This window comes from Hibiscus syriacus, unplaced genomic scaffold (genome assembly GCF_006381635.1).
Source record: "Hibiscus syriacus cultivar Baekdansim isolate YM2019G1 unplaced genomic scaffold, ASM638163v2 tig00117012_pilon, whole genome shotgun sequence".
NCBI classification, from domain to species: Eukaryota; Viridiplantae; Streptophyta; class Magnoliopsida; order Malvales; family Malvaceae; genus Hibiscus; species Hibiscus syriacus.
Window position 1 is genome coordinate 284154 of NW_024063524.1, and position 22761 is coordinate 306914.

Genomic DNA, 22761 nt, shown 5'->3' on the forward strand with positions numbered 1-22761 from the left:
GTAGTTGGACTTGGAGGACTATTTTGCAACTTAGAGTCAAAGCTGCTTCGATCCAGAGGTTCTTGTCTCTAGGTACTGTGGCTATGATTTGACAGGAGATTCAGTGTAAAAGGATCAAGGTTCCTTGTGTGAGGTTGGTTTGGCATACGAGGGGCATCCCTAAGAATGCTTTAATCTCGTGGATGATGGTTTTGGACAGGTTAACTACTAGAAGTAGGCTCATTTCTTTTGGTATGACCATTGATTGTGAGTTTGGTCTTTGCATAAAGGAGAGTGAGACCATGGATCATTTGATTTTTGAGCGTGAGGTCTCTCGACTTGTTTGGAGTAGTGTTCTGGCTCTTTGCAGGAAAAATAGACATTTGATTGGGTAGAGTGATGAGTTTAGTTGGACGTGTCCTACGCTTAAAAGGGAAGTCCTTGAAACCATAGGTGTTGAAGCTGACATGGAGCAACTGCATTGCTATGATTTGGAATCCTAGGAATTATAAATTGTTTCGAGGAAGTTTGTTTACTATATGTGGGATGGTGGATCAAGTGAAAGAGATGGTGATACATAAAATGTGGGGTAAGAAATTGAATAGCGAGGGTCATGTAAGTTGAGATATTTGTATAGTTTGGTTGTAGCTTTGTTTTGGTTTATAAATGTATTTATTCATCTAAAAAAATATCTCAAATACATTATAAGCGCAAAATATTTAGAAAATAATTATTTAATATATTACAAGTATTATTATTTTTTAATATTTATTTTTAAGTATATTTATTATGCATAGTGGGTGTACGAGAATGGTACATTAGAAACATAATGAAATAGTATAAAATCATATTATAACGTGTTTAATTTTTATCCCATACTTAACTCATCACCTACAAAATATGTATCCATCTCGATACTAAATAAAATAAATAAAACGAGTCTCACAAAATCCTTGCTATTAACCTCCCTAATTTCAATATAAGGAAAGTACACATATCTCCCAATTACAATACATTATTTTGTTAAATCTTTCGATTATTAAAAATTATAAAATAGTCATTTTGTTATTTATATATATTTCAAACTCGTCATTTCCTATTATAGAATTGACGATTGTCTAAATTTGATGTTAATTTGTTAAATGAAATATAATAAAATCATATTTTAATGATATCTACAAATACCATTATTACTTTCAAGTATTGACTCAATGACATAATGTTTCAAGCATTAACTCGAAATCATAATGCAAATTGAGACTCGGTCCATAAAATACAATCAAACGATTCTAAGATCATATTTTATCATATCTCAATCAATAAATTAAAGTTTAGCTCAACAAAAAAGAATAAATTTAAAACATATAAATAGTTCAATAATTATTTTATAACTTTTTAATAATAAAAAAACTCAACAAATTAAGATTCTATAATTGAAATACCATTTATGTACTTTATCCTTTCATAAAATAAAATAATTCCTAATTTATACCGAAATATTAGGTTTGGGTAGATTTATGTTAGGAATAGCCCGTGATTGGGTTAGATTCTCTTAGTTTCCAGTCCTTGAAATGGCTTCACCTAAAAACGACAGAGTTTCACTAGTAATTCTCGGAAAGAAAGGGTCAAATCCTCTCTAAATACCCTCTTTGCTTATCGAAAGATAATTTGGATCCAAAGCTCCCCCTCTCTGCGTTTGGATCTAAGCGTTTGGATCTAAAGAGCATCTACTCTCTCAAACCCTAATATAAGAATCGCCTCTCTTTTGATTAGCTTTCCGTTTTTGGCGGGATAAGCTGAAGGTTTCCCCTAAAACGCCCAAGGTTTTACAGCTACAATTTTTCTTTTCTTAATCTGACATGTTCTAGGGTTTCGTTTCCCTTTTCGGTTTCGTATTATTCGGTTGTTGCTGAATCAACAGATGTCTCGGTGTTTTCCGTATCCTCCCCCGGGGTACGTAAAGAACGGAATCCGCGATGAGGCACTGATTGAATTGATTAAGGTTTTTGGAGCAAATCCCCAATCGAATGCAAAGCTTTTTTTTGAGGGGGGGGGGGTTTTCACCCTTTCTGCTCGACTGCTATAATTCGCTTTCCTCTGCTTTGCTTTTGTTTGTATAGCAAAGAGACAAGGGAAAAATATATATTTGGTGTCAGAGAGCTGAGTGTTAGTAAGAGGGTTAATTCCTAATTAACATGTGTTGCATATTATGGCTATAAAAGATGTGAAGAGATTGGATAGAGAATCAATCAATTTCATTGTAACCGTTTCCTTACCGGCCATGCCATTTGTTCGTTTTCTGGATTTCTTATAAAATAGGAGAGTTGTTAATAATAATGTTAAACTTTAACTAGGGAAATTGAACCCAAATAATTAAGAAATGAAATGTTGCCTTTTGTTATCCGTTCGTTTGTGTATCTGAATTGTAGAGAGGCAGCAATTGTTATTAGTTCAGTATCTAAAGGAACAATGTGAATGTATGAACAGTAGTGTGGAAGTTCTATTGAAGCTTAAAATTGAATTGTTAGGACACTAGCTAGAATTTAATGAAATTGTATTGGCCTCCTAATGAAATGTTGCTTGAAAATGGAACCTAACTTTTAGTACAGCTGCATGTAAATTTGCATTGGAGAGTGGAACAAAGAATCATGCAAATTTATAATGGGACTGGTGTAATCAATTGTGAGGCTTACAATCATTTGTTATTAGTAAACTTTACTACATAGAGGGAATATTTCATTTGTAATTGTTCTTGCTGAAGTTGGTTCAAGGACTGCCCGTGTTCCCTTATTGCTGTTTTGCCTGTTTGAATTTGCTTCCACAGTATGTTCATAAGCTGACTCTTTCTCTTGTGATTTGTAGATTAAAAGAGAAGAAGAGAAGGCCAAGAAGGATAGGAAGAAAGAAAAGAAAGATAAGAAAGAGAAAAAACGGGAGAAGAAAAAAAGAGACAAGGCCCTGGACATTGGAGAAACCAAAAGTAAAAAGCATAGTCATAAGAAAAGGCATAAAGACGAGAGCAGCCAAGAAGGTCAAAAAGGAGGAGACTATCAAAAGAGAAGAGAAAATGAAGTTGAATGTTATGAGAAGAGTACGCTTACTGAAGAACATGGTTATGCAGTGGGACCCCAGAACTCCTCCGATAGCACCCTTAACAGCAGTAAAAGACAGAAGTTGAGCTTGCCCCCTGACAGTGGGCATAATTCTGGTGAGTGTGTTTGTATCTCTTCCTTACCTGGGAGAGGCTGTTTACTTGTTGGGGTTGTTTTCTTCACATGGGCACTGATACTGTGTATTCCAATTGTTATTATTAATGTGAAGGAAGCATTATCCGGATCCGGTTGCCTTCTCAAAGGCATAAAGATCCTGAAGTGCTACCCACCAAGGAGCAGCCTTGCTCTACCACAGGAAAGATTGATGAGGCCTTTGTTCAAGAGACGCTTGGATTGCCTTCTCAAGGGCATAAAGATCCTGAAGTGCTACCCAGAAAGGAGCACCTTTGCTCTACCTCAGGAAAGATAGATGAGGCCTTTGTTCAAGGGACGCATGAGCATGTTCCTGGAACAGGCAGAGAACTGGAAGAACATCTTTGTTCTACTGCCAATATTAGGCTCCCAGAGTTAACTCCCAAGCTCAGCAAAGAAAAACCTTTCTCATCTTCTGGTGCATCAGAAAGTGTTGCTCGTAGTGCTCAGGCATCATTGTCAACAAGCTTGTGCAGCAGTTGCTCTCCTACACTAGCTTTGGGATTCAAAAATCTTGTGGAGGATTGGGTTGTGCCTACACAGCAGACTGACATAACCAGTTTTGTTGATGAGGACTGGCTGTTTCAGAGGAAGCGAAACCTCAACAATGGGGTCAAAAGCAACAAAGATGAAAATATCGGCTCGAGTCAAATGAGCTCAACAAGTTGGCCACATGCTCGCTTCTTGCCCGATGCTGATATATATGCTTTACCTTTCATGGCACCGTTCTGAACTAAACATGCCGAGCCGAGAAAAATGCATGCAAAGTGTGAGAACTAGAAAACGGTTACTCCTTTTGTTCCAGGTGCTGAAAGTGTGAAGAGTTTGTTGCCAGCATTTCAGCTCCTTTCTTCCGTTTACGTCTAGGATTAGGACTTAGATCGAGGACAGATTTTGTGCGGCGACCTTACTGGCGAAATGGATTAAGCCTATACTTTTTCTTTCAACCTTATTGGTGTAAAAAAGAAAAGAATATATCATTGATGTATTACAGAATTCGGTTCTTTCCAGTAACATGAGTATTACTCATTGTTCATATGGTCATGTTACCCTTCCATTACTATTTTCTTGCATTTCCGTGTTATTGCTTTTTATAAATACATGCAAGTACAAATACTTGAATAATTGAGTTCGGATTTATAGGGAATTATGGTCCTTTGCTTCTTGATCCCCCATTGCTAAAACGATATAAATGGTCATTGTCGTAACCTCTTTTTTTGACCAACGAATAAATTTTTGATGAGAACTTCGAATTTACGATTTATTTGGAAAAATTGATTTTTTTGTGTTTATTTTAATTAAATTGATTTGGAGTCGACATCAATATTTGGGTTAGGTAGGTCGAATACCTAAAAATGTATTTTAAACAATTTTAAGAAAAATCATTTTTAAGACAAAAAAACTAGTATGCACTTGTCAAAGATTCGTTTTAGGTTCGGGAATCGATTACACGTGGGGAAGGGTTAGTACCCTCACAACGCCCAAAAATTGATACCTAATCGCTTGTATGTGGTCGTGGTGGTAGAAATTATAAATTCAAATAGAAAATTAAATTATGATTCATTTATTGAACATTGATTAATTTATTTCGAATTATTTAATAAAGAACATTCCTTATTTTGAGAAAAAAACCTAGGGAATTTACACTCCAACTACTAGGAATGTTATCTCATTGATTTCTTCTCTACAAAAGAATGTCCTCTCCTTATTCATGGTAACAAGAACATATGAGTCGAATATAAATTGAATATTGGTGATTGCATAAAATAACTTACTATTTAAAGAAAGAAGCATTGTCATCATTTGAATTAAAATAAAAATGAATTAATTTTCATTTTTATAAGAATAAACTCGATTCATTACAAGTTCACTTTTCGTTCGAATATCGTATCGAATCGCACTACTTCGATCAAGCAATGCTTTTCACCCCATTCTACGATATATGTTCTCGAAAATACACGAGAAAAGACATTAAAAAAGTAACAAATAAAAGGAACATTTTACAATTTCTCGAAAATATTGATTCTAAAAAAATTAATGCATATATATAAATATATATAATGGTATTTTATAATTTTAATATGCAACTATGTTACAATATCACTTTAAAAGAAAATAACATATCCAAATATATAAAAAAAGAATTAAAATAAAAAAACAGAGACTATATGTGCAAATTTAAAAACTTAAAATAAGGATTAAATCAAATCAATGGAGGAACTACAGGGACTAACATGCGATTAACTCATATTATCTCAAGTGAAAATTAAGCTGTAATAGTGACCAAAGTATATTCAAAACCAAAGTCAAGGGGTTAAAACATAAATAGAGCATGCACTTCCTGTACACAGTAACTAGTGACTAAAATATAACCTTCGTAAATACCATAGCCAAAGTCAGTTATCAATAGAAATGCAATAATAAACAAGATAAAGACTAAAATAAACTAACAAAAATATGTACTACTTAAGCATAAGTGAAATAAAATACAATGGCCACCATAAATATAAACGTAAAAATATATATAAGCAAAAAGGATGAAAATAAAGCATAAAACAAATAAGGAGCTAGAAATAAAAGGAAATAAAAGTTTCATTTAATGTTAAAAATGGAAAGCTTACAAACTGTAGGGACCAAACGTGTTATTATTCCCCAAACCAGGCGCACGGTCTCCTATTAGCCCAAAACGATGACGTTTCGAAGTTACTATATATTTATTTGTATAGGATTATGGAACCTTAAACCTCATTCTCATCTTTTCATACCCGCCGCTCTCCTCTAACCCTCTCTGCTATCTTATTCTCAGGATAGAGAGGAGAAACCCCTAAGGCCACCAAAAACGACGCCAACGAAGAGGAGGTGACCGTTCGTCGAAACAAAAAGGTAGGTTTTCCTCTCTTTTTTTGGTTCATTCGAATGGTCTCTTTCTCCTCTCTCGATCTTCTTTGCTAAAATGAGTTCTCTCTTTTTGGTTCGAAAATGGTCTCCCCCAAATGAAAATTTTCATGGGTTTTATATCGCCCATATTACATATTTAAAAATAAAAAGGAAAAATTGTTGATTTTTCTTTGTTTGATGCTGATGGAGCACATGAGTTGTCGTGGAAAGTGTTGGAGATGGCAGGGCATAGTGATGCAGTTGAGTAGGTGTAGCAGGGCATAGGGGGCTGCAACAGGTATGGTTGTGGTGATTTTTGTATTTTTGTAATAATAATAATAATATATGTGGGGTAAAATATTGGTGATTACAGTTACCCTTTTTACTCATTTCTGCGAAACATGAATAGAGCAAAGACATAAAACATCAATTTTTCAGATTGTCAACAAGTCTCAAGCTCCAAATTCTTCTTATTATGAACTCCTCACTCCTTTTTAAAGGCAACTGTTGAGGTTGAGTAAGCTCTTCTTTATGAACTTCTTCTCACTCCTTAGACGAGTTCTTCTTATTGTGAACCATTCCATTGGAAATGATGATCCACCTCATTCTATGATGGATTTGGATTTTTCAAAACTTAAGATGTGGACTCATTCTTTGCTGAAATCTTCTTCTTCAACATGGAATTATGAAATGAATTCTTTGATAGCTCTGAATTCCTGTCTAATAAATGAGTGGAAAGAAATTTGTTTCAAGATAAGCTATCTCAAGTGAGATAAAATTTTATTTCGAGTGAAATAATTTCAAAATTTATATTTCAAGGGAAACTGTCTCAAGCGAGACGAAACTTTGTTTTGGGAGAAACAATCTCAAAAGTTTATGTTTCAAGAGAAACTGTCTCAAGCGAGAGTAAATTTGTTTAAAGAGAAACAATCTCAAAGGTTTATGTTTCAAGAGAAACTGTCTCAAGTGAGATGAAACTTTGTTTCGAGAGAAACAATCTCAAAGGTTCATGTTTCAAGAGAAACTGTATCAAACGAGAAAAAATTTGTTTCAAGAGAAACAATCTCAAAGGAGACAAAATTTGTTTCAAGAGAAACTGACTCAAGGGAGACAAACAATCTGCTCCTTTATGTTGAGGAGATCTAGTTTTCTTTAGAAGATCTGATCATTCACTTCAGGACGTCAAACCTATGAATGACTTTGTTCCTTCATGTTGAGGACGTCTAGTCATCACCAAACTTTTCTTTCCTGAAAGATTTATAAAAAATGATGCATTTATGAATAACTATCTTGGATGTTTTTATGGATGTCAAGATGAAGTTTATTTTATGTATTTGATTTTTATTTTAATAAAAATGACCTTTTTTTAATTTATCCTCATGAGAGGAGAAAATGATCTTGAGAATGGGAAATTAGATGATGTCTTATTGAAAGGAAAATAATGGCCTTTAAGAAAAATGAAATAAGGATTTCAGGGAAAAACAATCTTAAGAAAGACTAGATTGATGTTCTTAGAAGAACAATCTTGAGAAAGAAGAAATTAGTTTCTCAAAAGAGATTATAAAGGCATCCTCATGAGAGGGGAAACAAAGTTTTATCGCATGCGATGATGAATGTATGAGATGCAAAGGTGCAAATTCATGTGACGCGTATGTTTATGTTGATGCATGCTTTTTTGATCAATAGTTAGAAATAGACGCACGAGCAGTTTTCATTGTCTTCCTGATTCGGTTGTCTTCATTTTCCACCAGAGTGTACTATTGCAAACTTTGACCTGTGACAATTTGTTCATCTTGCCTCGTTAAATTTTGCACTAAAAATTTCGGCTTCCCTTGCCCCAGCTTCGATCATGAACTTCTGTTTCTGAGATATTTGTTGAATTCCAAGATACACTTCCATAGAGATTATCTTGTTTGAAAATGTTTTCTTCCTTTGAAAAGTTCGATGAAGAAATTTAAAAAAATATGTGAATTTTATTGTTGAAGAAACTAAAATAATGCCCCATATTTAGGCTCACAATTGAAACAAATCACAAAACATGAGTTAATTGAATATCAAAAGAATCAACCGCTCTTTTAATCTTTCATAGTTACAATTGTTTAACAAGTGTCAGGATTGGCATGTTGGTTGAGGTTAGCTACCTAAAATTTGAGGTTTATTTCATCGATTCGACATTCTTCTTTTTTTCTCGGTCCTTGTGAACATTATGACACGCCCTTCTTTCTTGGCTTGGCATTTTGATTGGACACAAACAAAATGATGCAACTAGCATAGTCAATTGCTAGACTTTTTAGAATATTTATATTTCGGTTCTCTGAAATCTTTCATTTGTTCAAGCTTCAAAGGTTCCTTTAGTAAAAGCAGTACATAAATATCAGTCTAAAAACATAATTCATGTGTGCTTGTGTGAAGTTGACTATAATAGACGTTTCTCAACTCCCTTAGTCCACCATCCACCGATACTCCTTATTAATTCAAACCTTGAACTTTTGTCATTTTCTTGAATTTTTTGCTTTGATTTAGTTTGCCATTATTTTAGCATAGCTGAGGGATTTATCTTATCACAAAGTATTTGACTTGACTGCCACAGTGGAGCAAACACCGAATTTCCAGGTATCCGATGAATGACACAATTTTGAATATAATCTATGCATAAAGCTAGGACTTTTGAGTTTTCTCTCTAATAAATTGCTTTAGCGGAATATCTTTAGCTTTATTGCATTTACCTTATAAAAATATTTTATTAATTTTCTGGGTATCAAGATTCAAGATTTCTTAAGCTCGTTTAGAAGAATATATTATAGTCTGGGTGTCGCTAAGAGTTAGAGAATTTCATCTTTAGAGTTTAATTTCCAAGCAACTGACCTAAACTAAATTCATCTACTCAACTATTCCATTTGTAAAGATCATGATCATCATCGAATGCCAAGCATAAAAGTATAATCTAATCAGCTTTGCAAGAACATACATGAAATGCCATATTTTGTCCGCTCCTAACACATACATGAATGTCAAGCCCTTTGATTGTCTCTTCGTAGTAGTATGTGGTTATATTGGTCCCAATAAAAGAAGGGTGTCATATTCGGGTGTAGTTTTTAGTTTAGGATCAAGGGTCCTTATTTTGCAGAGGTTCAATCTTGTCATTTGTCAAAGATTTATAACCTCAATTATTAAAGTTCTTTTAATTGAGTTGATATTCAAAGAATTTCAAGATTAAAATTTGCTCATTGCTTATATCCTCAGAAGGTAATATTTTATTTAAAATGTTTGAATGTTAAATAACTTACAAACATTTAAACATAGGAAGAAAGAAAGAAAAACAAGTTCAAACAAGATGAAATGCTTTTGATGTGAGTGCAACAAAATTCCTGATGGATACCGTAGCCCGCTCTTGATCATAATACCCCATTACACATCGAATGTCCATGCCCCTAAATCAATCAGATTTTGGACCTTGCGCTTCAATGCCCCACAATTCTCAGTAGTGTGTTCTGAACTCCCAATATATAGCTACATATGGTGTAAATATCACGACCTTCAAGATATGGGGCCTCCTTTGGTTTGGATTGAACTGTAGTCACAAGGTTCTTCTCAATTAGCTTTGAGAGTAATTCCTCATATGTCATTGGAATTGGATTAATTGTAGTCTTTTCACGGAACACCTTATGAGGTTTGGCTACTTGATTAACTAGATAATATCCCACTTTTTTAATCCCAGTTCTTTTCTCAATGTCAGTACAGCTAGTGCCTCTTATATTGCCATTCTTGGCAGCTCTTTCAATCATTTCTCCACACATGATGACGTTAGAGAAACTCTTAGTAGCAGCCCCTAACATGTGGTTAATATATGGAGATTTTAATATATTGATGAATAAAGTGATGAACTTTTTTTTAATCATTGGTGGATGCACTTGAGATGCAACATCCCTCCATCGTTGTGCATATTGTCGAAATCTCTCATTACGCTTCATTTTCATATTTTGCAACGTTGTTCGATTAGGGGCCATATCAGTCATGTGATTGTATTGACCCAAAAAGGCACGAACCAAATCCTTACAGGAGAGGATTTGAATACTACTCAGTTGAATATACCACTTATAAGCGGGTCCATTCAAACTGTTTTGAAAGCATTGGATCAACATCTGATCATTGTTGGTGTATCTAATAATCCTTCGAGTAAACATCGTGAGATGGAAAGTGGGGAAACTGGTTCCATTGTACTTTTCAAAATCAGACATTTTGAATTTAGGCGGGAGCACCAAGTCAGGAACCAAGACTAGTTCACTTGCATCCATTTCATTACGAGAGCTTTGTCCTCCCGTTCCTTTGAATGTCTCTCTGCACCAATTTTTTTAAGTTCACAGGGATCTCATTCTTATCTTTTTTCATCTCATATGGATTAGACATGTTGTGGTTATTAGGGTTATCTTGAGGATCTAACACAATTACTTGAGTCTTAGTGGCAGAGAAGCATACTTTGTGGCTTGGAAGCCTCTCTGGTGAAATGAGTAGTTGTAGATTAGCATGTGCCATCACACACTCAAAGGTTTCCATGGTTGAGGAAATTTTCTCTTTGCCTCTTTCTTGGTTGAGCCCAATCAATTTTGCTACAATTTGGTCAACCAAGTTGTCTTGGTTTTGCAAGATGCAATCCACAGTGACCTTTTGCGCTTGCTCCATGTAGCTTCCCAATCTATTTGCATCATTTTCAAATTCTCTTCCAGTTATTTCTTCAGTTTCTCCAATTTTGCTTCCATTCTTAGTACTGTGTGAATGAAGTTACGTAATTAGAAACACCTCCTCAGAGTCCTCCACGAAATAAATCCATGTATCCATGATTAATGCATGTAAAAATACCTCAATAAATGCCATGTAGAATGCAAAGATGCTAATGGGAATGCAAAAAAGGTTGATCCCAAAGATGAATATCATAAAACAAATGTCATTAGAGACAAAAGTCTTCACTATTACAGTATAATACATCTTTACAGACATGCTCTCGCTTGGTCTAAAGTATATTGATGTTTTATCTTTGTTCTCTCTGGACTTCCTTTAGCCATCAGTGCATGTCCGTATATGTGACTATTTGATTGAAAACTTTTTTTTCTTTTATGAAACATTTCTATTTGGTAGTCAATTGCGGATCAACACCCTTCTATTATGTCATGACGATGCAATGCAAAAAAGTGATAAATGACACAAAAATGAGAAGAATCGAGTTAGTATAGGTGAGATAATTGATAAAGATAAAAAATGCTATTTAAAGATAAATATAACACCTACCCAATCATGATATCTACCCAAACATGCTTCTATTAAACAACAATCCTATCTAGACATGCTTTCTACCCAAAATGATTTATTTCAAGAAATTAATCCTATCCGCATGGTATCTAGTTCATGGCTTCCATTCAAAAAAGAAATTTACTATATGAATTTAAAGCAAAATGTAAAGGTTTAAAGGCATTCCTCCTTCGTGTACACTTATTTTGGTGCCTACGAATGGACAGAGGTTCTATATGGCTCTACCTAGGGTGACCACTCTATGGTTCACTATATGTATGGTTTCGACTCTAACAGGGAAAGGTACTCGAATTGTCCTTGCTGTCGGTGCCCTATTTGGCTATCAAGCCCTCAATCCTCACCCATTATAGGCTTAAACGAATCGAGTTCAATTCGAGGGGATCCACTTCCTTATACCTATATGAGGAATAAATCCCTATGAAAGTATAAAACATGTGTACCCCATAGGTTATTTACTAAGGCTCATACGAAGAATAAATTCTTATGGAAGCAAAGCGTTCACCTCTACTTAATTGGGACAGAGCTTGGGTGTAGAGCTTAGGTCATGCAAATGCACGTGAGGTGTGTGATAATGAACACACAAACCTTCAACCAAATAAAAAAACAAAAATAAAAGAAATACTTTCGAGAGAAATTTTGGTGAACCTTAAAACATGAATTTGAACATTAGTACAACTATTTACATAAAGAAATAATGCAAAATTTAATAAAATGATTATAAGCTAACTATAGTCTCGAACTCATAATTTCCACCACTATGACAATATATAAGCGACTTACAATATGACTCTCTAAAGTGTCTTAGTGGACTCGCCAAGCTGTCGTAACATATTTTTTTTTACGAACGAATAAGTTTTCGATGAAAACCTCGAATTTACGACTTATTTAGAAAAAATTATATTTTTGTGTTTATTTTGATTAAATTGATTTGGAGTTGTCATCAACCTTTGGTTTAGATAAGTCGAAAACAATTTTAAGAAAAATTGTTTTTAAGAAAAAAAACTGCATGCACTTGTCAAAGATTCATTTTAGGTTTAGGAGTCGATTAAGCGTGGGGAAGGGTTATCACCCCCACAATGCCAAAAAATTGGTACATAATCGCTTGTATATTGTCGTGGTGGTGGAAATTATAAATTCAAATAGAAAATTAAATTATAATCCATTTATTGAACATTGATTAATTTGTTTTGAATTATTTAATAAAGAACATTCCTTGAGGGAAAACCCAGGGAATTTACACTCCAACTACTAGGAATGCTATCTCATCGATTTCTTCTCTATAAAAGAATGTCCTCTCTTTATTCATGTTAACAAGAACATATAAGTCGAATATAAATTGAATATTAGTGATTGCATAAAATAACTTACTATTTAAAGAAACAAGCATTGCCATCATTTGAATTAAAATAAAAACGAATTAATTATCATTTTTTATAAAAATAAACTCGATTCATTTCAAGTTCACTTTTCATTCGAATATCGTATCAAATCACACTACTTCGATCAAGTAGTGCTTTTCACACCCATTCTACGATACATGTTCTCGAAAATACACGAGTAAAAGACATTAAAAAAATTAACAAATAAAAGGAATATTTTACGATTTTTCGAAAATATTGATTCTAAAAAACATTAATGCATATATAAATATATATAATCATATTTTATAATTTTAATAAGATACATGTACATATAGTACTATATTATATACACTTAGTATTTAATATTTACAACTATGTTACATTATCACTTTAAAGAAAATATCACTTCCAAATATATAAAAAAGAATTAAAATAAAATAACAAAAAAAAAAGCAGAGACTAAATATGCAAATTAAAAACTTAAAATAAGGATTAAATCAAATCAATTGAGGAACTACAGGGATTAATATGCAATTAACTCATATTTCTCAAGTGAAAATTAAGATGGAACAGTGACCAAAGTATATTCAAAACCAAAGTCAAGGGGTTAAAACATAAATAGAGCATGCACTTCCTGTACACAGTAACTAGTGCCTAAAATATAACCTTCGTAAATACCATAACCAAAGTTGGATATCAATAGAAATGCAGTAATAAACAAGATAAAGACTAAAATGAACTAACAAAAATATGTACTGCTTAAGCATAAGTGAAATAAAATACACTGGCCACCATAAATATAAACATAAAAATATTTATAAGCAAAAAAAAAAAGGATGAAAATAAAGCATAAAACAAATAAGGAGCTCGAAATAAAAGAAAATAAAATTTTTATTAAATGGTAAAAATGAAAAGCTTACAAACTGCAGGGACCAAACATGCTATTATTCCCCAAACCAGGCGCGCATGCTCCTAGTAGCCCAAAACGATAATGTTTTAAAGCTGATATATATTTATCTGTATAGGATTATAAAACCCTAAACCTCATTATCATCTTTTCATATCCGTTGCTATCCTCTAACCCTCTCTACTATCTCTTCTTCTTATGATAGAGAGGAGAAAAAAAAACTCCAAGGCCACTGATAACGGTACCGGCGAGGAGGAGGTGGCCGCTTGTCGAAACAAAAAGGTAGGTTTTCCTTTTTTTTGGTTCATTCAACTGGTCTCTCTCCTCTCTCGATATTCTTTTCTAAAATGGATTCTCTCTTATTGGTTCGAAAATGTTATCCCCTAAATGAAAATTTTCATGGGTTTTATATCATCCATATTACATATTTAAAAATAAAACTAGAATGTTCGATAAGCATTTATAAAAAAATTATATCCGAAATAGAGTGCGGTTGGAGGCTGACATTGATGTACTTCATTTCAATGAGAGTTTCAATAAAGCAATCTTACCACCAGAAGTGTTACTAAGATCAGGAGCTATCAATTGGGTCACTAATATAAAATCCTGGGCTTCTAGTATCTTCAAGTGCAAGGAAAAGAGGAGAGAACGGGATAATAGGGCAACAGATTGGGTTGAAGGCATATTCTTTTTACATTTCCCTTCTCCGCTCACAATATTGAGCAGGTTTTGCTCTTTTTCTTCTGCTTGGGAGGTTGAAGAACAACTTTGATCGCTGTATCAAAAATCAACTTCATATTTTACAGTGAAGCCGAAATAAATCCCTTCAGCGTAAATCATCTTCCACTATATGAAGTATATCTTTGTAATCACAGTTTTCCAACCCTATTATTATTATTATTAAAAATATTATTTATTTATTATTAAAAAATACCCAAACCCATTACCTAAATATTCCAACCCTAAACCCAAATCTAAACCAAAGCCCAAACCTTAACCTAACCTAACCCTAACCTTAACACATCCTAATCACTCAACCGCCACCGCCAAGATGAACACCACAATAGCCGGCCGAGTTCTTCCCATGCCCAGCTACGCCGATAAGTAGCCTACCGAGTTCTTCCCATGCCTAGCTACGCCGATCAGCCGCCGTCAAACCTTGCCAAACAAATCATCAGCAATCTCAGCCAATCCCAAAAAATCCAGGACATTAAAAGAATAAATCATCACAAACAATATATTAGGTTTTTATTTTATTTAAAATAGTTGTAAATATGGGTATAAAACCCGAAATCAGTTCGTTAAAAAAGTATCCATTTTCAGATTTTCAAAGCAATACAAAAAAAGCTTAAGGTAAAAAAATGAAGTTTTTTTTTTTCATTTTTTTCAGTTTTGAATGCAAAAAATATAAATATATATGTATTTATGAAAAATAGGGGAATAATGAGAGTTACCTAAGGGGGTAGATGAATCGAAGGTTGGTTCTTCCTTGCGGTGGCCAGAGTGAGGGAAGTTGAAACAATTAAAGATTTTTTTGGGATATTTAAGAGTGATATCCGATCATTTTGACCATAGATCTAGGTATAGGGGAATATATCATATATATTAGGGTAGTTTGGCCTTCGTTTAGGAGGTTCAACCACCGTGTGTGGTGGCCAGAACGACGATCGGGATGGTGGCGAGTGAACCAACAGGGGGCCGATTGAGAGAGAAGAGAAGGGGACTATCGGTCGGGATGCCAGACTGGCTAGGTGGCAGATATTGTTATATGAATTTGATATTTTCTATGTGAGCCAAAAGACAATAAAAGGGAGTGTCATAGTCGACTTTCTATCGACACGCTTCGGAAGATTACGAGCTTTTAAACTTTAATTTCCCATATGAGGATTTGATGTGAATCTCCACTGAAGAAGAAAGTGCCATGGGTGAAAAATCCTGGAAATTATACTTTGATGGAGCTTCCAACGCGTTGGGGAAATGAATTGGGGCAATGCTGATTTCCCTAGAAGAAATCTACTATCCTTTCACAAGTAGATTGGAATTATGTTATACCAACAACATGGCAAAATATGAATAATGTATTATGGGGTTAAAAGTGGCCATTGAAAGAAACGTTAAAACACTTAAAGTATATGAAGATTCCTCATTAGTAGTGTATCAAAAAAGTAAAGGACTAGGTAGGAATCTACAATGAATGGTATGACCCATAACCATTGAGTCAAAAAAGGATCATTTTGGGCTCGAATTCAAGCCCACATTCCAGTAACGTATTCAGGAGCTGAGAAAGAGGGTTGAAGCAAGAAAAGCCAAAATGAAGGTAGAGGATATCCCTGGGGAACATATGTCATTCCTCCCCTAAAACACTCTTTCAAATTTGGAGGAGTGTACGACATGGAACAACAACTGACCAATGCTATCAAGACTGAGGAGCAGATGAAAGAATAGGATCTTATGGGAAAAGCTTTTAAAGGACTGTCTGTTAACATGATTACCTGGGTTAACCAGTTGGAAAGTTTTTAGCAGGAATCTGTCCTTGCTTCCCTGGTAAAGAATTCAACAATTGGACGGTTAAGGACCTCCATGTAGTTTTTAGGGTTAATTCAAAGTAATACTAAAAAAGAACTCTTGTTAGCATTTAAAATTACCAAAAGAAACTTTTTGTAGAAATCAATGTTACCAAAGTTGATTAATGAAATATATATTTTTATTTCTCAAATGGCAATTCATTTTCATTCTTCGCATATATACACCATGTTCATTGCACCATATTCTTTATTCTTTACATTCACATTCCAATACATCCGAGCCAAATTTTATGTAGATGTCACAATAATACTAGCATGATTGTTCATGAAGTTAGTCACAAGACAAATTTTGAGTGACCTTTGTGTCTGGAAGAAGTTAATGAGTGCGAAGATGAGGAAGGATATGAGGTTCCTAACGAGTTATTAAGATTGGATGAAAAGAAAGAGAAACAGATTCTACCCCATAGGAAGAAACAGAGCTTCCGAATTTGGGAATGGCAGAAATGAAGAAAGAGATAAAAATTGGCACTACTATGTCCGTAGAAATAAGGCTAGAATTGATAAGTTTGCTCCATGAGTCCAGAGACGTCTTTGTATGGTGATACCAAGATATGCCTAGATTAAGCACCGATATAGTTGTCCATAAGTTGCCAATTATACAAAAAATATAAGCCAGTTCAGTAGAAACTTAGGAGAATGAAGCCAGAGATACTATTAAAGATAAAAAAAGAAGTGACGAAACAGATTGATGCATGTTTCCTTCAAGATGCAAAGTATCCTGAATGGGTGGCCAATATAGTTCCATTCCCTAAAAAATATGGAAAGGTTTGCATGTGCGTGGATTATCGAGACCTTAATAGGGCTAGCCCGAAAAACAATTTTACCTTACCTCATATAGATACTCTCGTAGACAACACTGCGGGGCATTCCTGGTTTTCCTTTATGGATGGATTCTCGGGATATACTCATATCAAAATGAATCATGAAGATATGGAGAAAACAACGTTTATAACCATAAAGAACCATGGTAACTCTCTTCCATGATATGATGCATAAGGAAATTGAAGTATACGTGGATAACATGATCGCCAAATCAAGAACCGAAGAAGAACATATACAACATCTGAGAAAACTCTTCCAAAGAATGAGAAAGTACCAATTAAAACTCAATCCAACCAAATGAACATTCAGGGTAAAATTAGGGAAATTACTTGGCTTCGTGGTGACTCAGAAAGGAATCATGATTGATCCAGATAAAGTCAAGACAATTCAAGATCTTACAATACCTCGCACGTAGAAACAAGGTTGAGGGTTCCTTGGAAGACTAAACTATATATCTCTATTCATTTCTCAGTTGACCGATAAGTGTGATTCGGTTTTCAAATTACTTAGGAAGACTTTAGAGATTATCAAGAAATACTTTTCCAATGCTCCAATCCTAGTAGCACTAGTACCTGGAAGGCCGCTAATTCTCTACTTAACAATTTTTAAGAATTCGATGGGTTGCGTGTTAGGGAAACATGACGAGTAGGGAAAAAATGAGAGATTTATTTATTACTTGAGCAAGAAATTCACTGATTGCAAAACTCGATACCCATTGATTCAAAAGTTGTGTTGTGTTTTAGTTTGGGCAACCCGAAGGCTCAGGCAGTGCATGTTATATCATACCATGTGGTTAATATTGAGGATGTATCCATTAAAATTCCTGATGGAATCTCCTGCCTTGACTAACAGACTAATTAGGTGGAAGATATTGTTTTCTGAATTTGATATTGTCTATGTGAGCCAAAAGACAATAAAAGGGAGTGTCATTGTCGACTTTCTTGCGAGTCGCACTTCAAAAGCTTACAAGCCTCTAAACTTCAATTTCCCATATGAGGATTTGATGTACATCTCCACTGAAGAAGAAAGTGCCATATGTGAAAAATCCTAGAAATTATACTTTAATGGAGCTTCTAACGTTTTGGGAAAAAGAATTGGGGCAGTGTTGATTTCCCTAGAAGAAATCTACGATCCTTTTACAAGTAGATTAAAATTCTTTTGTACTAATAACATGGCAAAATACGAAGCATGCATTATGGGGTTAAAAGAAGCCATTGAAAGAAAGGTTGAAACGTTTAGAGTATATGGAGATTCCTCATTAGTAGTGTATCAACTTAAGGGAGAATGGGAGATAAAGGGACCAAAATTAATTGAATATTTAAGTTTGGTCATCGAATTATTGAAAGAATTTGAGGATGCTACATTCATATATCTTCCCTAAGAGGATAATCAAATGACTGATGCTTTGGCTATGTTGGCTGTGATGTTTAAGGTTAATAGGAAGACAAACATGATGCCAATAAAGATGCAAGTGTATGAAACCATGACACGTTGCTATCTTCTAGAAGAAAAAAATGGGTGGTAATCTATGGCACTACAATATCTTACAGTATATGAGATACCAAACATATCCTCCAGATGCATCTGAAATTGACAAGAAAACAATCAGGAGAATGACAGTCAGATACTTATTCGAAGTCAGATACTTATTCGATGGAGAGATTTTATACAGAAGGAGTACCGATCAAGTTTTGCTAAGGTGTGTGACTGCCAAAGAAGCAAAGAGCATAATGGAAGAGGTGCATGGCGGAACATGTGGAACACATGCAAATGGTTTGTCTATGGCTAGAAAAATCATGAGATATGGATACTATTGGGTCACGATGCATACAAATTGTGTCAATTATGTAAAAAGATGCCATAAATACCATATATATGCAGATAAAATTCAAGCACCACCTTCACATTTACATGTTATGAGCTAACCTTGGTCGTTTTCCATGTGGGGTATGAACGTCATTGGGGCAATCACACCAAAAGCTTCAAATGGGCATCACTTTATCTTAGTGGCAATTGATTATTTCACTAAATGGGTAGAGGATGCTTCTTTTTCCAGTATCACGAGATCTACAGTTTGCAAGTTCATAAAGAGAAATAATCTGTCGATATGGGTTGCTAGAAAAATCATCACAGATAATGCTATTAATTTGAATAACAAGATGATGGATGAACTATGTGCGCAATTTAAGGTAAACATGCCAATTTCATAACTTATCGCCCGAAAATGAATGGGTCAGTAGAAGCATCGAACAAAAACATCAAAATAATCATTACGAAGACTACTGAAACTTACAGATATTTGCATGAAAATTACCCTTTGCCCTAAATGGATAGAGGACGACTATGCGAACATCGACAGGGGCAACCCCTTTCTCTTTATTTTATGGAATAGAGGCAGTCGTACCCATTGAGGTTGAAATTTCATCACTTCGAGTCTTGAAAGAAGTAGAGTTAGATAAATCAGAATTAGTTCAATCTTGGGTTGACCAACTGAATCTTATTGAGGAAACAATACTAAAAGATATATGTCATGGACAGATGTACCAGAGAAAGATGATGTGAGCACACGAAAAGAATGTTCGCCCAAGAGAGTTTCGAGATGATGATCTAGTGCTTAAAAATATCTTGCTTATTCATAAGGATTTCATTGGGAAATTAATGCCTAATTGGGAAGGGCCATACGTTTTCGAAAAAGGCTTTTTCCAGAGGAGTGTTGATTTTAGCATAAATGGATGGAAAAGTGATGAGGAATCCAATAAATGATGAAAAGAAAGAGAAAAAAAGTAAAAAAGAAAAAAGAAAAAGAGAAAAAAGAAAAAATGATAAAAAAAGAAAGAAAAGAAAAGAAAATAATGAAAATGGAAAAGAAAGTTTAAGATGAAAACCCGCAAAGGGGGTCTTGGAACCAAAGGAATGATTTGAGTTGACAACCTGAAAAGATGGCTCAAATGCATTTTGATGTTTGAGCATCTGAAAAATAAACACTCTCAAAAGCCTAGTAGTTTGTGAGAGGCTTCACATCTGCAAACAGCCCCGCAACATTGAGATCTCCCAAACAGAGGATCACCTCAAGGTGTCAAATTAACTGATTCAGTAACACTTGTGCTAGAATTCATTAGGACATATACCTTTTGTTTCCAGAGTCTCTATTCAATTATTTCATTTTCCATGACTTTGTGTAAAAACCTATATTTTTTCAATAAATTTCATGATTATCACTTCAAGCTTCAAATCATTTATTTCTTCATGTTACAAACAACCTAACATAATCCAATTCCAAACAAGTAATTTCTCGGTATTACTTTGAATTAACCTATAAGATACAGGGAATCCAAGGCAATCCACCATGTCGATATTTACACTCATTGAAGCAAGTGGTTGATAGAAGGTAGCACAAGCGATGTCAATAGCCCGAATGACAAAATGAATAATGAAATGACAATAACACAATTTGTTCCAAGACATATCTTCAGCCGCTTCCGGGCAAAGGCACACATAGATTATTAAGAGATCAATCTTAATTTTAGAAATGAAGGTTAGGTTACGGATCGGGTAAGGACCCAGCAAAAAAGAGGATTCGAAGAAGATAGAAAAATAATAATATACAAGACCATAGGACTCAAAACACAAAAATCACATCATGCATATTTAGGCATTTGCAAAAATAGGAGCATACACATTCATTTTTTTCATCAAGTTTTGAACACCTTACATGAATTCAAAGAGTCAACAAAGATTTCATTTCATGACTTCAGGAGGAAGAAAATGATTTCAGCAAAGAATTAATCCATATTTTTAACCATTGAAAGAAATGGATTTCAGTAAAAATTGAGGACCATCGGGTCATTACCTTCGGGTACTTTAAATACGAATCACTGATATATGATAACCTTTTGCAGGTTTAAAACTTTTCAAAGAGAGGATAAACCAGTTAATATTTCCAGTGGAGAGTTCATAATGAGAAGAACTCATTTGATGAGGGAGAAGTTCATAATGAGAAGAACTTGTTCAACCTTGACTCATCCATCGCATATGTAGTTGATCAGCATCATCACTTTGTTCAATTTCATCACAGAAGGAGATGAATCAACATTTCCAGTAAAGAGTTCATAATAATAAGAACTCATCTGATAAGTGAGAAGTTCATAATGAGAAGAACTTGTTCAACTTCAACTCGTATCCATCACATAAGGAGCTAGAATAGTACCAATATTTGGCTCATCCATCGCATATAGAGTTGGATCAGCATCATCACTTTGTTCGATTCCATCATGAAGAAGGTGGATCAACATTTCTAGTGGAGAGTTCATAGTGAGAAGAACTCATCTGTTGAGGGAAAAGAAGTTCATAATGAGAAGAACTTGTTCAACCTTGGTTCGATTCCATCACATAATGAGGTGGATCGACATTTCTAGTGGAGAGTTCGTAATGAGAAGAACTCATCCGATAAGGGAGAATAATTTCATAATGAAAAGAACTTGTTCAACCTTAGCTTGATCTTATCACCTTGGCTCGTCCATCGCATAAGGAGTTGGATCAGCATCACTTTTGGTCAACCATCGCAGAAAGAGTTGGGTCAAGGTTCCCAAGAGAATAAGTTCATAATGAGAAGAACTTGTTCAATCACATCTTATCCATCACACGAGGTGGATTGACATCCTCAGTGAAGAGTTCACAGTTTTTCAAGCAAAGACCACATTGAAAAATGGTGCTTTGTATCTTTGCTTTATTCCCATTCCACTGCAATGAGCAAAGAGAGACAAATGTAATCACCATTTTTCAACCCTATTATTATTATTATTATTAAAAATAAAATATTTTTTATTTATTATTACAAAATACCCAAACCAAACCCAAACCCAACCTAAACCCATTACCCAATACCCAAACATTCTAACCCAATTACAGACCCAAACTCGGATCCAAACCAAAGCCCAAATCCTAACCTAACCTAACCTAACTTAACCATAACCCTAAACCTAACACATCCTATTCACTCAGCTGCCGCCACCGCCACCAAGATGAACTCCACAACATCCGACCGAGTTCTTACCACTCCCAGTCACGCCGATCAGTCGGTGTTAAGCCTAGCCAAACAAATCATCAGCAATTTCAGTAAAGCCCAAAAAATCAATTGGCATTAAAATAGAAAATCATCACAAACAATATATTAGGTTTTTATTTTATTTTAAAATCTCTATAAATCTGGATATAAAACCCGAAATCATATTGTAAAAAATGATTACTTTTTTAGATTTTCAAAGCAATACAAAACAAAGATTTAGGTAAAAAAAGAAGTTTTTTTTTCTTTTTTTTTTTCAGTTTCGAGTGCAAAAAAATATAAATATATTTGTATTTACGAAAAAGAGGGGAATATAGAGAGTTACCTGATAGGGTAGATGAATTGAAAGGTTGGTTAATCCTCGCAGTGGCCAGAGTAAGGGAAGCCGAAACGATTAAAGGTTTTTTTAGGTATTTAAGAGTGATATTCGGCTATTTCGACCCAATATCTGGGTCTAGGGGAATAGATCATAGCAATTAGGGTAGTTCGGGCTTGGTTTAGGGTAATATAGAAGTTTTTTTGTGATTTTTTTGGTTTTAGGTTGAAAAAAAGTTTGTTATATAGGGGAATGTTAGGGTAAAATCACGTTTAAATCCCCTAGGTTTAGCGCAGTAGTCAA

General features: G+C 34.4%; 1 protein-coding gene across 2 annotated transcripts; it reads left to right on the forward strand.

Moving 5' to 3' along the window:
- Positions 1–1690: 1690 nt before the first annotated feature.
- LOC120195327 (bromodomain-containing protein 3-like) lies at positions 1691–4260 on the forward strand. Of its 2 annotated transcripts, XM_039197396.1 has the most exons (4): positions 1691–1981; positions 2842–3187; positions 3301–3401; positions 3507–4260. In XM_039197396.1, exons 1-4 carry the CDS (start codon positions 1901–1903, stop codon positions 3954–3956), a joined length of 978 nt encoding a protein of 325 aa, XP_039053327.1. In that variant the 5' UTR covers positions 1691–1900; the 3' UTR covers positions 3957–4260. The 2 variants fall into 2 exon arrangements, with proteins under 2 accessions (XP_039053327.1, XP_039053326.1); XM_039197395.1 differs by having other exon boundaries at positions 1700–1981; positions 3301–4260.
- Positions 4261–22761: the final 18501 nt, after the last annotated feature.